The 15222-nt window shown below is 34.3% G+C and overlaps 1 protein-coding gene across 1 annotated transcript; it reads left to right on the top strand.

The window, feature by feature from the left end:
• The first annotated feature begins 10553 nt into the window (after positions 1 to 10553).
• On the top strand, positions 10554 to 13049 carry LOC131612374 (glutathione S-transferase T3-like). Its single transcript, XM_058884171.1, has 4 exons — positions 10554 to 10715; positions 11021 to 11081; positions 11335 to 11424; positions 11985 to 13049. Exons 1-4 carry the CDS (start codon positions 10648 to 10650, stop codon positions 12861 to 12863), a joined length of 1098 nt encoding a protein of 365 aa, XP_058740154.1. The 5' UTR covers positions 10554 to 10647; the 3' UTR covers positions 12864 to 13049.
• The last annotated feature ends 2173 nt before the right edge of the window (positions 13050 to 15222 follow it).

Here is a 15222-nt window from a genome sequence, read left to right as displayed (position 1 = left end):
AATATCAGAGTATATTTATATATCATTTTTTTTTTTCTGTATCGAAAAAATATCACACTTTTTCGGTCAAAACAAATATTCACACTTTTTTAGTGTTAACAATTTTTTTTTACCGGTTACACATGATAATTTTTTTCTTGGGTGAAATTCACGTGTTAAAACAGTTTAGATTTGAATATGTACTATGGTCTTGCAGCTGTACTATCTTTTATTTTTTACTAGTTTTGTAATTTTTTTATTTATTTTGGTTTGGCAAATTCTTTGGTACTCATACATTTAAATTGGGTACCGGTAAAATATTACTACCTCCGTTCCTTTTTATAAGAGAAAATGCACTTTTTAGATTCATTGAATAATTAATGTATCTAGTCTATAAAGAGACCAAATACATTAGTTATTCAATGAACCTAAAAAATGACTTGTCTCTTATAAAAAGGAACGGAGGTAGTATATAATTTTAATTTATTTTAAATTAAATTAAAATAAATAAGTGATGTAGCATGAAATTATACTATTTAATTAATTAAGAGTACCGCTACTCAACTAAATTCAAAGGTACTGGAGTGTTCACCTTTTGGTTTTAGTATGTTATTTTGCTTTTAGTATAAAAATAATGTTATGGGTAATGCTAACATGTGCCCTTAGGAGGGCACATGTTAAAAACCTATATTTAAAAAGTTTGTTTTAAATAAAATTAGTTATATATTTGTAATTAATTCAATACACAATTTCCAAAATAAAATTTCCTTATTTAGGTCTTAACATGTGCCTTTAGGACACATGTTAGCATTACCCTAATGTTATATACTAATGTTGCTAATTGTTTATTTTGCATGATCAAGATAAAATGTTCTCTTTTTGGTATTTCGATAGGGTCTGATCCGAAGCGGTGTATGTTAATTTTAAAGTTGAAAACGTGATTGTCTTGTTAAATAGAGGGTTTCTCAATTATTAAAGTCTGTTTTGTGTAGGTTGTCAATTTTTCAACATTTTTTTTATAGAGCTCTGGTGACGATTTGTAAAGAAATAGTTAAAATTCAAAACAACTTTCTTTCGGACGGAATAGAAGACAGGATGAGGATTCGTTAGTTATGGTGGAATATTGTTTGTCGGTCGATTAAGAGAGGGGGTTTGGGTTTGAAAAGGATAGACGAATTCAATGTAGCCTTGTTGATGAAATGGAAATGGAGGATTTTGAAGGGTGAGGATTCTTTGTGGATTAACATTTTGAGGGCGAGGTATGGGTGTTTGAATCATCAAATACTATCCGAAATCGGTTCGAGTAGTAGCATTTTCAAATCATCTTGGTAGAAAGACATTTGTTTCTTGAATAAGAGACATCATGTGGATGTTTTTTCTGATAGTTGCATGTTTACTTTAGGTAAAGGTATTGACATTCTGTTTTGGCATGCCAATCGAGCAGTTGCAGTCCTCTTAAAATTACATTTTCGGCTTTATTTGAAACGAGTTCTCTCAAAAAGAATGCAGTGGCAGAGATGGGCATTTGAAACTCGGATTCTTAGGAGTGGGGCAGCTTCGGTTTGCAAGCTTTTGGTTTCCAAAACTCACTAAAGAAGAAAGAGTAAAAAACAATCTAATGGATCAAATCTATTCATGGACAGTGGGAGGGAAGAACAGCATCTGCGGGATTTTTTTGCTAAAGTGTTAATGGCAAGGGAGGCAGCAGATACAGTGTATTGGATCCCAAATTTAGAGGTTGGTTACTCAATTAGAACTGGCTACAACTTGCTTAACAATTTTCCGCCCGCTGTGGGGACAAAGCCAATTAGAGAAAAGGATTTCGGTCTATTGTGGAAGCTCAAGGTTCTGTTCAGAATCAAGTTTTTCGGGTGGAGATGTTTCTGGAATCATGTAGCTTCGAAGGATCAATTATTGTGTAGAGGTATTTTGAACCATAATTTCGAGCTTAATTGTGTTCTGTGTGCAACGGAAGTGGAAACTTTATCCCATCTTTTTTCATCTTGTGAATTTTCCAGGTCGGTTTGGCATGAGATATCTGTTTGGATATGGATAGTTATTCATAACGAGAAGAATGTGTGGTTGAGCTTTTTGCATTGGTTTCGTTTAGGTCAAACTTGGTATTGAATGTAGCGTTTGGATAGCAGTTTGTTGGAGCATTTGAATATCGAGGAACAGAGTTTTGTTTAAGAGCGAGAAATGCAATGCTTCAAATGTTGTTTGAAATATTAAAGTGTTGGCGTGAAAGTGGTATTTTATAGGTGATATTACTTATACCAAATGTATTTTTCATGAGTTTTATAAAGACCGTTTGTATTATTTAGCTTAAGTTTCATTTAGGCAGTAATATCTCCTCTTTTTGAGTTCTCTCTCGGGTTTTGTAATCGGGGTTGAGTATCCCTAGTACTCATTTAATCTAATCCTTGCTTACAAAAAAATGTATATAAGAATTTAATTGAAATCATGACCGTGTGTAAAAGGATTTTTACACACTCAAATAATTATAAATGTTGAATGTTAGAAGAAATTTGACTTTCATTTTAACTACCTATAAATAATGCAAACGGATGATGGTGATGAATTGACAGTGTAAATTTTTATACACTGACAGTACAAAATAGGGTTGTTAATAGTATGGTTCACTGAAGAAAAAAATCGAACTGAACCAAACCAAATTAAAAATTTATTCAAAGTGAACTAAACCGTTCCAATTTACTCTGAACCGATCCATAATCATTTATTTGTTATACCGTTTTAAAATTTTGAGGTGTACCGAACAGTTAGAAGTTAATTTTTCCTAAACTGAACCATTTATTAAAGAACCGAACCATTAAATTATTTTTAATTTAAAAAAATTAAACTTGTTTTTTTGTATTTTTTATTTTTCAGTTTCGGTTTGGTTATAGTTTCTGTCTAGTTCAATTAAAGTTTTGGATTGATTCTAGAACTACTTGTACAATACCATATGATTTGCCTCACTAATAAAATATAACGATTCGGTTATTTTAACTTTAATTCGGTTCCATTAAATTCATAATTTTTTTTAACAATCCTAATACGTAATAATTAGTCTCTATATTTAAACAAATAAATCTATAAACAAACACACATTACTACGTTTATATTTGTTTATATTTGTTGTGCAAATAAATAAGGTCAGACTAAATTTTTTTAAAATAGAAAAGATTTAGGTTTTTTTATAAGTCTATTTCCTTAAAATTTAAAAATGTTAAATATTTAGCCATAAAAAACCTTTTAAGCCTATCAGGTCGGGATATTTAAAGAAATATAAATAATTTTTTCATTATCATTATGATATGTTTTGTACTTTGAATTAAAATATATAAATAAAATTTAGTTATCTTAGAGAATTTATGAAAATAAGACGAAAACACCTTATGAACAATGTTATAAGTCGTTTTCATAAGTTTTCTTAAACAAATAGTCTTACAAAACTCATGTTAATAAATACGTTAAAATAAGTTTATGCAAACAAACTTTTAGTCTCATTGATTTTTTAGTTTGTTAGTCTATTTAAACATTACTTGAATTCCTTATTTACACATGTCTAAAATAAATAGGCTTTATGTAGGCTAACAGGTTGATTAGGCCTTCGAAAAGGTCAGTCTCAGGCCTAAAATAAGCCTATGACAGACTACCAGTCAGACTAAGGTTTGGTTTTTTTTGGTAGACTAAACTTAGGTTTGACAAAGTCTAGATCAACCCAACCTATTTCCACTCATAACTTTATACTTCAGCAGATTTAGGCATTGACAAATTAATTACATTGAGCAATGAGAAAGTTGAGACTTTTACTTTTCCCGTGCAACTTTTCTACTAATCGATGTAGTGCATTTAAAACTTGTTGGTAAATACGTATGGTAATTAAGATTTATTAACCATTAGGGCAAATAAGTGTGTTTAATCTAAAATAACTCTGATTATTAACTAATAACAATAATTAAAAAATAACTGTTAAAATCTCACAGGCAGGCGTTTAACTTTTTAAAATAGATATTAGATTTTTTCTCTAAATAACTAATGAGAAAAAAAACTCCTCCAAAAAAGACAAAGTTACATAGTTTAATGTAACCTAGATAATTTCTTAATGCACCCACCCCATAATTTTCTAGCGCACCGCATGAAAATATCAAAATGTCTCTAAATTTTGAAGATGTATCTTCGAACGCACCAAAATATTCCCTAATATTGGAGATGTATCTCTAGAAGCACAAAAAATATACACATTGTTGAACAAGACCCTTAATCAGTGAAAAGAATTCTCTAGAGATGCATATACGTAATACTTTCATAGTTGCATCTCTAGACGCACTCCAACTTCAGTGCATGTGTTGCCTTAAGACCAGATGTCACGCAAAAATATTCTGGAGATACATCTCCGACACCCTTTCGTAGATGTATCTTCAGACGGTATTGTCTCAAATACGCGCCATCGTCTCTTTCCTCCCTCACTTTCAGATACTCATTTCAAAATTCAATCTTTCAAAGCACTCTTCAACCCGATTGTGCGAAACTTCATAAAAAAATCATCATACAACAACCAATCTTCATCTAACATCAATATTCAAGTTTCATCAAGCATCAAGAATCAAGTTTTGGAGAGATTTGTAATTTTTTTTAAAACTTTTTTTGAGTTAATGTAAAATAGTTTAGAATTTGAGTTTTATATTAGAAAATTGAAATATTTTAAGTGATTGCTAGCTTAGAACTACAATAGAACGTTTTAGTTGGTTTGTTTTGAGGATCAATGGCATATTTTTCACATCCTCAGACCCTGCAAGTCGCCATTGATGTTGAATGAGGTTGAAGGAATTTCTAGAGATGCATCTCCAGAATTTTTGAATGTTAACATAAAAATCGGAGATGCATCTCCAGAATACATCTTCCTGCATTATTTTCTGTCGCGGGTCAAAAAATCATCGCCACGAAAATGTATCGAACAGAGTCGCCACCAAATTTGGGTTCGGGTGTCGGTTAAGCAAGGGGAAGGTATTAGCACCCCTTACCTCCATCGTACTCGATGGGACCCATTTAGTTATTCTTGTGATTAATTGTTAGCTTATTATCTACTTGCGTTATTTATTAGGTTGGAAAGAAGAAAGGAACAAAAAAAAGATTTTTTATTATTGTGCTCGCCAAGACATTTGTATCTTGTGCCTACGTATTCCCTAGTGCAATGGGAAAGTCAGAGCAATCGTAGTTCAGGGTAAAACTACGAATTTTTGTTGTTTGATTTTAATGAACGACGTGTGAATCGCTCTTTTATGAAAAAAAGTGTTGCGAACTAAGTTAAAAGGTTTTTTTTATGGAATCAAAGCATTCAAACAAAAGCTTAACGGCCATCGTCTAAATGCTTTAGAGCGACTTGTACAAGTACGTACAACCCCCTCTTGATTCGTCCATTATAAACCGAAATCGATTTGATAAAAAAAAACGCTTTGTAGAGAAAGGTGAGGCAAATTGAATTTTAAGGGTCTTTAATGGAATCAAAGCATTCAAACAAAAGCTTAACGGCCATCGTCTAAATGCTTTAGAGCGACTTGTACAAGTACGTACAACCCCCTCTTGATTCATCCATTATAAACCGAAATCGATTTGATAAAAAAAACGTTTTGTAGAGAAAGGTGAGGCAAATTGAATTTTAAGGGTCTTTAATGGAATCAAAGCATTCAAACAAAAGCTTAACGGCCATCGTCTAAATGCTTTAGAGCGACTTGTACAAGTACGTACAACCCCCTCTTGATTCATCCATTATAGATCAAATTCAATTCGATTATTTAAAAGCAATTTTGAAGTTTTTGATTATAAAAGAAGTTGGAAAAAGATACTTGGTGTTGACCAAAATTTATTGAAAATTGTTTGAATAAAATATGTTTCTAATTAATTAAATTAATTAAAGAATTAATAACATAACTAATTGATTGCAACAATTTTAAACCATTAATTGATATAATTAAAATTTAATCAATAGAACTAATAAAACATTTTTTTTAATTAACAAAGAAAGAAAGCCTTTTTTTTTAACAAAAAGAGAATATGGATTTGAATGGGCCAGGGGTATTCAGAAGCAGAGGGAGGTGTGATGGCCCAGAATGTAGAAAAAATGAAAGAAAAAAAAACACAAGGATGGGCCGAATCTGAAGGGGAGGCGAACCGGGTCAGAACTGGATCCGTCACCCTCATAACATCACAAAAACGTGTTTACCAAAACTAACCCTAGATTCAAGTTCTGCAGATAATCCGACCTTACCATCTCCCTCGCGATATCTCTGCTTCTGCTCTCGATGAACGAACACAACAACAATAAGACCAAACTCTTCGCCTCTCTCGAATCATGCTTTCTCTCGCGATTTTCTCTCTGGATTTCTCTCAGATTTCGCTCAACAACAAACACACTCAAGACTTCGATCTCTCTATCTCGATTTCGATCTCTACTCGCGTTTAGCAACAGCGACACTCAAGCATTCGAAACATAAAAACCCCATTCCCAGCAAGAACCCTAAAGCCCCAATCTTTCATTAATCCAGAGGTTACATGATACAAGATGAAATCGAAAAAATGCAAAAAAAACGTGAAAATTCAAACAAGAACAAAAATACCACAAATGAGATCTTCAGGTATGTGCCTTTGCCTCGTCTCCTATTCTATGCGCTTCTTCTTCTGTGTTTCTGAATCTGCTGTGTGTGTTGCGATTCTGAGTTTCGTTTTGATGTCGCGTCTGCTTGATTGAACGATTGCTTGCGAGAGTTGGTGTTGTATGAGTGCGTTACTTTGTGCGTGAGGGTCTGTGGCTGATTGGTATGAGAGGATAGTGAAGGTTGATGCAAGGAGGTGATGAGGTGATGAAGTATTGAAGGTTGAAGGTTATGAGTTGAATGAAGGTGAATGGTGATATGAAGTTGAGTGGTGATGAGGTTTGAGCAGTGTGTTAAGTTAGGTTTGAAGGTCAGTGATGGTGTTTGGTCTGAGGGTGTTTAATGTTCTGTTTGCGACATTTGAGTGTTACATTGAGTTGAGCGTTATGTTGCTGTATTTTCTGCAGGTTTATGAGATGTTTATGAGTGAGTTTGTGAGGATTGAAGGTTGGGTGAGACTTTGAGGCTATGATTATGGAAATTACTGAGGGAATGCAGAGTTGTGGTTTCTAAGGTTATTGTATTATGCGCTAGTGTTAAATGTGCAGAGGTGAGTATTGAGGATGTTGGAGGTGAGGTTTTTGTGAAGGTGTTTGTGGCTGCCTCTAGGGTTTTTCGGCCTCCGCTCTAGGGTTTTTTTTCTCCTTTCTTGCTGTTGATCTTCTGTTTTTATAGGTGGGATGAGGTAGTTTTGGGGGGAAAATTGAGATAGGTTTTGAACTTGTTTGGTATTCTGCTTTGGTACCTTTCTTGTGCAGGTTTTTGTTGTGCTTATTTGATGCAATTTTTCGCTTGTTGCTGCAGGTTGGAGCAGCAGTAGCAGGTTGGTGGTTATTGGAGCAGGGTCTTTGGACTGGTGTGGCAAGTGGGGCATAACATGAAGATGATGGTGAAACGAGCGTGCAACTTTGATACTTGCTTATTTATTTTTGTATTGATGATTTGAAATGTAATCAAAACAATATGTATACTTATGTTTTTATACAAATTATAAATTCTGACTTTAAACTATATAAAGTGAAACAAAAATATTTACTAAATGCAATTAATTATAATGAGAAAATGGTTCTGAATTATATACATCTTCTATTGCAACTATTTTTGTATTTAATCATGTATAGTATACTTAGATAAAAAAGCATGAATTACAACAAACTTTAATCTATAATTAGTTTTAGTTGTTAAAGAAAAAAAAATATATATTAATTCCAATAACAACAAACTTAACAATTCAAATGATGCATGAAAAGCAAACATAAAAATGCAAAGATACTTTGATTATGCATATGAGAACGAATTAGATGAAAAAAAATTAGGTCAAAATTTAGGGTGCGACATTTTCCTTTATTTGATCTTGAGTCATTGTGTAACGTTTGTTTTGTTCTTTTACAGGTGTTATGACTGACAGACAATCCAGGTTGAGACACGGCAGGGTTGCATAGCATGCTTCAGTTCAGAGGAAAAAGAGTTAAACATCTCAGGCTCCTTCTACCTTCGGACAGGTTGTGGCGGAGGCGGCGTCAGGTTTTGGGATTCATGTCTCTCCACCTTCTTCTTCTTTGTCATCCCATAGTAGGCGGGGTTCTCCTGCTCATTCCTCCTCGCCTCCATCTTCACGTAGACACATGAGTTCACATATGCAGCTACTTGAGGCAATAGAGGCATCGCATCCCTAGGCCACACCTGAGGTACCTTAGTCCCATGTCACACCAGCGATACCTGGTCCATCCCAGCCCCAAGCCACACCGACGATACTTGATGCATCTCAGTCCCAATCCCAAGTGGCACCTGAGGCATCACAGACATCCCAGGCCCAGGCAGACGAGGCCTCACCTACGACACCTATGAGTTTTGGAGGAGGGTTTTCTGACTTATCATTGTTTCCTTTTTACCTGGACCATGTTGCCACAAATATTTGGGACAGAGAGGTAAAAATTGGTTCGAACTATTAATTTAAAAAATGTCTGTTTTATTATAGTATCGATCATGCTCATGATGTCTTGCCTAAGTATCATCGTATTGTGGAGATTGAGCAGACGAGTATTAATGGAGGACTCTTTCCTGATGGCTCTGAGGCGATGTGTGTTATAAATGCCATGTTGGCGGAGGCTCGGGAGGCTCTGCAGTACAGGAGGTAGCGCAAAAATGCGAGGGGGAGTGCGGGGCCGACTCATTGTCCGACATAAGCAGTAGTCTTGACATTTGTACACTTGATATATTTTGAATTCTATTATGTTATTGAGTTTGGTGTAACTCTTGCTACTCTTGATACATTTTGTAGTCTTGACTATTATCTATATACATGTTGTTGTATTCATATCATTACTATAGCCGAATATGAGAAAATGTTATGATGTTTTACATTTTGTATTGTTCATATGAGAATCATTGAAAAATAAGATGTGGAACTGTTGTATACATTTCATAAATGCATTTCTGAAACTTACCGAAATGCATCTCCGAAATAAACTTACGTTCATAAAAAAAAAGGTGTGTCCGGAAATGCATTTTGGGTTAAGTATGTTTTTGATCCCTATAAATATCTCAAATTTGATTTTTAGTCCCTATAAAAAAAAGGCTAAATTACAGTTTTGGTCCCCCTATTTTGGCAAACTCATGAAATCAGTCACCCTATTTATTTTTTTAACATCTTTGGTCCTCCATGTCCATTTTTCATTAAAAAAACACTGTTGTGTACTATTTTTTAGATACGTAACACACTTTTGTTGACTTGGAATAAGCAATATTAATTATTGACGGTGTTTTCTTCTTTTAATCGTCTTCTCTGACCGTCGTCTTTTTCTCCCATCTTGTTTGTTCATCTCTTTTATTCTCCAAAAAACGCTCTCTACGTTCTCTCTCGTTCAGAAAGTATCCCACGAATACAAAAAACTGAAAAATCAACATTTTTTGGATGAAAAATGAACATGGATGACTAAAACTGTTTAAAAAATAAATAGGGGGATTGATTTCGTGAATTGACCAAAATATGGGGGACCAAAACTGTAATTTAGCCACAAAAAAATTACATATTTTAGTCCCTTCAAAAATTTTATGCATACAGTTTTAGTCCTTGCTATTTTTTCAAAAATTGAAAATTGTTTAATTACTTTTAAATTTTTAAATTTTTGAATAATTTTTTCTATACGTGTTTAGAATATTATAAAATATTTCTTTACCAAATTATAGAATTGTTTAAAATGAGAAAAATTAAATATGACTTTTTTAAATTTCAAAAGATAATGATAAAAATAATGCAAATCTCGACTTAGAAATCAAATTTTGAATTTTTTTTCGAGAAAGTTTTTATAACGTTCTAAGCATGTCTATAAAATAATCATTCAAAAATAAACATGAGTTAATATCAGGGACTAAAACTACTGCATAATAATTTTGTGGAGACCAAAACATGTCAATTTTTTAATAGGAACTAAAAACAAAATTTTATAATTTTATAAGTACCAAAAATATATTTAACCCTAATGAGCTTTTTGAGAATTGCTTAGTATCTTTCTTGAATATATGGGTACTATAAGAAATTCTCAAGGCTGTGTTTGCGAGTTTGGAGGGGAGAGGATGTGAAGGACTTCCGAAAACGAAATTTTAAAAAAATATAGAAAAATATTTGACATTTTTTGAAAAAATAATTTTATTTAGAATAATAAAAGAATTATTATTATTATTATTATTAAATTTTTAATTTTTAGAATAATATAACAATTAAAATATATTTCAAAAATTTATGAAAGTTTTTCAAAACCATCGTTCAATACAATTTTTTAGTTCTATTTTATTAGATTTTTAATGTTTTGAATAAAATCAAATTCTTCCTATATTACAAAACTCTCCCCTCACATTCCCTCCAGAGTCCAAACAAAACAAAGCCTTAAAATTCAAAGAGCGGGGCTGGGCCCAATTCGGTCTTGGAGGATCATCATCATACTCATAGTGAGCAGTATAAACCAAGACACCATTTTCTCACAGTAATCTGGTCTCATTTGTTATTTGTCTCATGGCTTCAAACAAAGAAGCTGTTCTTACTACTACTTCCTCTGTCTCTGAATCTTATCCTTCATCCACGTAAGATTCTTATCCCACTCTCCTCTCTCCACTTGTTTTTCAAACCTCTGGGTTTTTTTTTTATCCTGCATTCTTCTCCCTTGAAATCTGTTATACTGTGATATCATCCATTGATTCGCAAAAACCCTTTAAACCTTACATTTTTATAATGTGATGATCTACCTGTGTATTTTATGTAGATATATGGTGCTGAATTGTTTTCCCCTTTTATCATGTTTGTGTTTATTTATTTTTAATTGATAATTTTTTAAAATCATAGTATTCACTATTCACAAATGTTTTCTCATGTATTCTGTGATGAACAGGTTTGACAAGAGGAGCATCAAAAAGGAAAGATCTTCTACTATGTTTTATGAGAATCATGAGGTACTGTCTGAGTCTGATGATTTATGGAATTATCCCCCACTTAATGTTTGTTGAAACTTTATTGTTGTTCTATGAAATGTGGTTCTATATTGTTTTTCCAGTTTCAGTGAAAGTCCTGAATCTTTCACATTGTCTGTAAAACCTTCTGGTTTGTTAATTTTTCTTTACACAGTAAAGCTTATACTGGTCAAGCAAGCAAGCTATTTTATTGGATTTAGCAATTGATAATCCCTTCATCTTTTCTGTTTGACAGGTGCTCACCTTTAGGAATATGGCTCCTGAAGCACCTCCGGGAATTATGATCATTCCAAACGCTAGAGATGGGTTAACCGGTCTATCTAAGGTATTTGTCAATAACTTTTAGGCTCAGCAGTTATTTTTAATGTTGTCAATGGTAGAAGGCCAAAAATCCCCTATATAATCCCGTCAATTTTTGGATTCAAAGTTAGCTGTTTGGCTGTGCCAAATTTTGACAGTGTCGTGGTTAATCTTAACTGCTTTATAAATCGATTGCACCTAATTACTCATTCAAATCATTTAGGCTGATACTAAATCTTTGATTGCGCCTTCTGATACCACATCTTTATTAGGACAGAGCCTGGTGCCGGAATACTATGAACTATTTTGGTATGAATATTAAATAGACTCTTGGTAGTTGTGTAAAATTTTCATCCATAGCGATTCATTTTAGAATTTATCTGGTTTGGTCTATTTTTCAGTTTGACAATTTGTTGGTTATATAAATTTCCCATTGATACATAGGCATGATATAGTTCTTCATTTTCTGGTGAATATAGTTTGATGCTCTCTAACAAATTAGTAATCAATATGTTAGGGAGTCCGAGGAGCGCTGAAAGTGTCAATGGGTTAAACGTTTAGTAATTATTATGGTATTCTTTTCAGGCTCAAACCCCACCGATTTCAAGCCAGTTTGGGTTGAATAATGTTACGCTTGGTGAAGAACAACTATCAACTAAAAAAAAGCCAAGAACAAAGTTCACGCCGGGAGAAGATAGAATTCTCATCCAAGCATGGCTAAATGTTCCCAGGATTGCGATTGTCGAGGCAAACAAAAGAGCAGATTCCTTTTGGTCAAGAATGAAACATAATTACAATGAGTGTCGTGGCCGTTTCAAACCGAGGGGAGAGTCACAAATAAAATCGCGATGGCATAGGTTGAATAACATAGTTAAAATTTTTGCAGGATGCTACAAAGCAGCCTTTGAGAAAAAGAAAAGTGGCAGCTCTGAGTCTGATATCATGGGAAATGCGTATACACTTTATTATCAAGACGAAGGCGAACACTTCAAGTTAGAGTTTGCATGGCGATTGTTGAAAGATGAACCTAAATGGTTAAATGCTGCATCATTTGAAGAAACGAGTAAAAGACCAAAGATTTCGGCTTCTGGAACATACTCGACAACGTCTAATCTCGAGACACCTTCAAGTTGTGAATACAACGCAGCTTCACCTACCGTGGTTTGTCCAACGGAGACAGAAGTTGAGAAAAGAAAGGGAAAGTCGAAATCGGAGGAAACATCTTCGGCTAATGTTGAGGTAATTGAAGTGGAAAAGATTCCAAAGACAAAAGTTCTCGTCATGGCAGAAATGGCACGAATACAAGATGAACAAAATAAGTTGAAGGAGAAAGAGTTGAATATGAAGGAGAGAGAGTTTGAGCTAGAATTTCTCTTTAAGGATACGTCTGGGATGACAGCAAGACAACAACGGGATCATGAGATGTTGTGTAATGTGATTAGAAAAAAACATGGAATTATGTAATGTAATGCAATGTAAATGATGTTTTAGTCAAGGTAGTCATTGTTCAAAATGCTGTATTTTTCAAACTAGTCTTTATGTTGTCGTGTAACACCTTAGAAGATTTTCTCACCTGTCAATCTTGTTCCGTCTTCTTATCAAATTGTCTCAGCTTTAGGATAATCTTGTTTCTTTCTCGCCAATTTACTGTTCTGTATTCTACTGCAACTAGATATCCACATAAGTAGCATCAAAATGTTTGGTTTTGTTTGAATATTCGGCACATACTTGTTTTTGTTGTTTCCTCAACTCTGATACAATGGAGTCAGAATTTAATTTGTGGTTTCATATATCATAGTTTTGTGATGGTTGAATTAAATTTTATATTAGTTTTAGCTTGGATTTGAATTGAAATTTGTTAACTAGTTTGATGTTAGCTAATCATGATTTAATCTGTGTTTTCTGTATCTATATATTCCCACTTTTTTTCAAATCCTAGTAAAGAATTTTTTTTTAAATAACCATGTATTAGAAAAAAATTACGCAAATAACCATACTTCAAAAAAAATTACACAAATAACCAAGTTTCAGAAAACATTGACACCAAGGTGCCATGTGAGATGGCGCCATCATTGTATCAGATGAAGGGAGGCGCCATTTGGGATGGCTCTTATGTACAACTTTTCTGCAATAAGCCATCTCAGATGGCGCCTTGGTGCATTTTCAAATGGAAAATTGAACAAAAATATACAAGGAGACGCCATATGAGATGACTCCTCTTCCTAAAAGTTGAAGGGAGGCGCCATTTGACATGGCTTATTGGGACTGAGTGTGCCATGTCAGATGACGCCTAGGACTAAAAAAAGGGGAATAAGCCATGTGAGATGGCGCCTTGGTGTTAAGGGTTTCAGAAACCTGGTTATTTGCGTAATTTTTTTCGAAACGTGGTTATTTGCGTAATTTTTTTTAATACATGGTTATTTAAAAAAAAATCCCTACTAAAACCCTTTGAAAAGTACATATTTTATGTTTCTAATAGAAATCAAATAATCAATATGTTGATAATAATGCAAGTGTGAATGTGGATAATAGTCCCATATTGGATATGCATGTGGTGACTTGAGTATATATAAAGGTAATTTCTTTACCCACCTCCCTACTTTCTTGGTCACCTCTGGTGAAAAACCAAATATACCCCTTACTTTGAAAATGCATTTCCGAAATGCAAGAAAATGCTGTTTTCGGAGATGCATCTCCGAAAGCGCCTTTTTTTTTTTCAAAATTTGTCTTATTTCGGAAATGCATTTCCGAAAACAGCATTTCGGAAATGCATTTCCGAAATACTGCGCGTTTTGCAGATTAAGCAAAACAGCCCCCTCCCCCATTCATTTTACCCTAAATCTACTTCAAACTTCCTTTCTTCAAAATTTCTGCAAAAGCAAGTGTGTAGTCCACAGTTAGGCATTCCAAAAGCTTCCCAATCTCAACCTAAATCTTCCCAATCTCTTCAATTGATAAGTTTTTCATTTTTTTCAATTTTTAGATCTAAGATTAAAATCTCTATTAGGGTGTTTAGAAATTGCAAAAATTATATTGGGGTAGGTTGGTACTGCTATTTAGGTTGTTTAGAATGAATAAAAGTAGTTTTGAAGTTTAATTTTGGGGTCTGCCATGGAAGTTGCAGAAAACTGCTTCGCAGTAGTGTTTCGGAAGTTCATTTCCAAAAACACCTCCCTCACCAGTTTCAGAAATGAACTTCCGAAATGTGTCAAGAATTGTTTTTTTTTTGTTTTTTCAATTGTTTCGCATTCTTATTGATTTCAATTGTTTTCAGGAACATGACAGGCAACCCAGCACGCATCAGACAGGGTAGAGAGACCCAGACTGCGTCGGCTAGACGCAAGCGGGCGGCGCAGCTGGCGTCGACGCAGGGATGGGGGCAGGGACGAGGACGTGTGCGAGTTCCCGTGCAGATGGACGAGGGTACTTCTACATCTGGATCGAGGAGTCGTCTGGCTCGGGTATCTTCTTCCCGCCAGCGAGAGGAGGAGGAGGAGGAGGCAATTACATACCACAAGGCGGAGGAGGTACCGGATGTTGACCCTCCACACGGGGAGGAGGAGGAGCAGGAGGAGGGCTACCCGGGAGGGCCCAATGACACTACCTTGCTGATTACCTACCACGAGCACGTCGCTCGGCGTATCTGGGGGGAGAGGTATTTTTTATAATTTGCCCGACTTTATTATTTAACCATTTTTAATTTAGCCGTTTATTTAACATTTTCTTAACGGTCTAATTAACATACTTTTTTATTTGTTTTTGTTGTAACAGGAGAGAGAGAGACTTTGAAACAGGTGAACCACTCCCGGAAGGTTTTCAGTCT

This window comes from Vicia villosa, linkage group LG6, assembly GCF_029867415.1.
Source record: "Vicia villosa cultivar HV-30 ecotype Madison, WI linkage group LG6, Vvil1.0, whole genome shotgun sequence".
Lineage (NCBI taxonomy): Eukaryota > Viridiplantae > Streptophyta > Magnoliopsida > Fabales > Fabaceae > Vicia > Vicia villosa.
This window is presented reverse-complemented; position numbering and strand designations above follow the sequence as displayed.

Coding starts and splice junctions, on each gene's coding strand:
- LOC131612374 (XM_058884171.1), top strand. CDS start 10,648: ATGGCTTCAAACAAAGAAGCTGTTCTTACTACTACTTCCTCTGTCTCT. Junction 10,716..11,020: donor GAATCTTATCCTTCATCCAC/GTAAGATTCTTA, acceptor TGTGATGAACAG/GTTTGACAAGAGGAGCATCA. Junction 11,425..11,984: donor GGTTAACCGGTCTATCTAAG/GTATTTGTCAAT, acceptor TATTCTTTTCAG/GCTCAAACCCCACCGATTTC.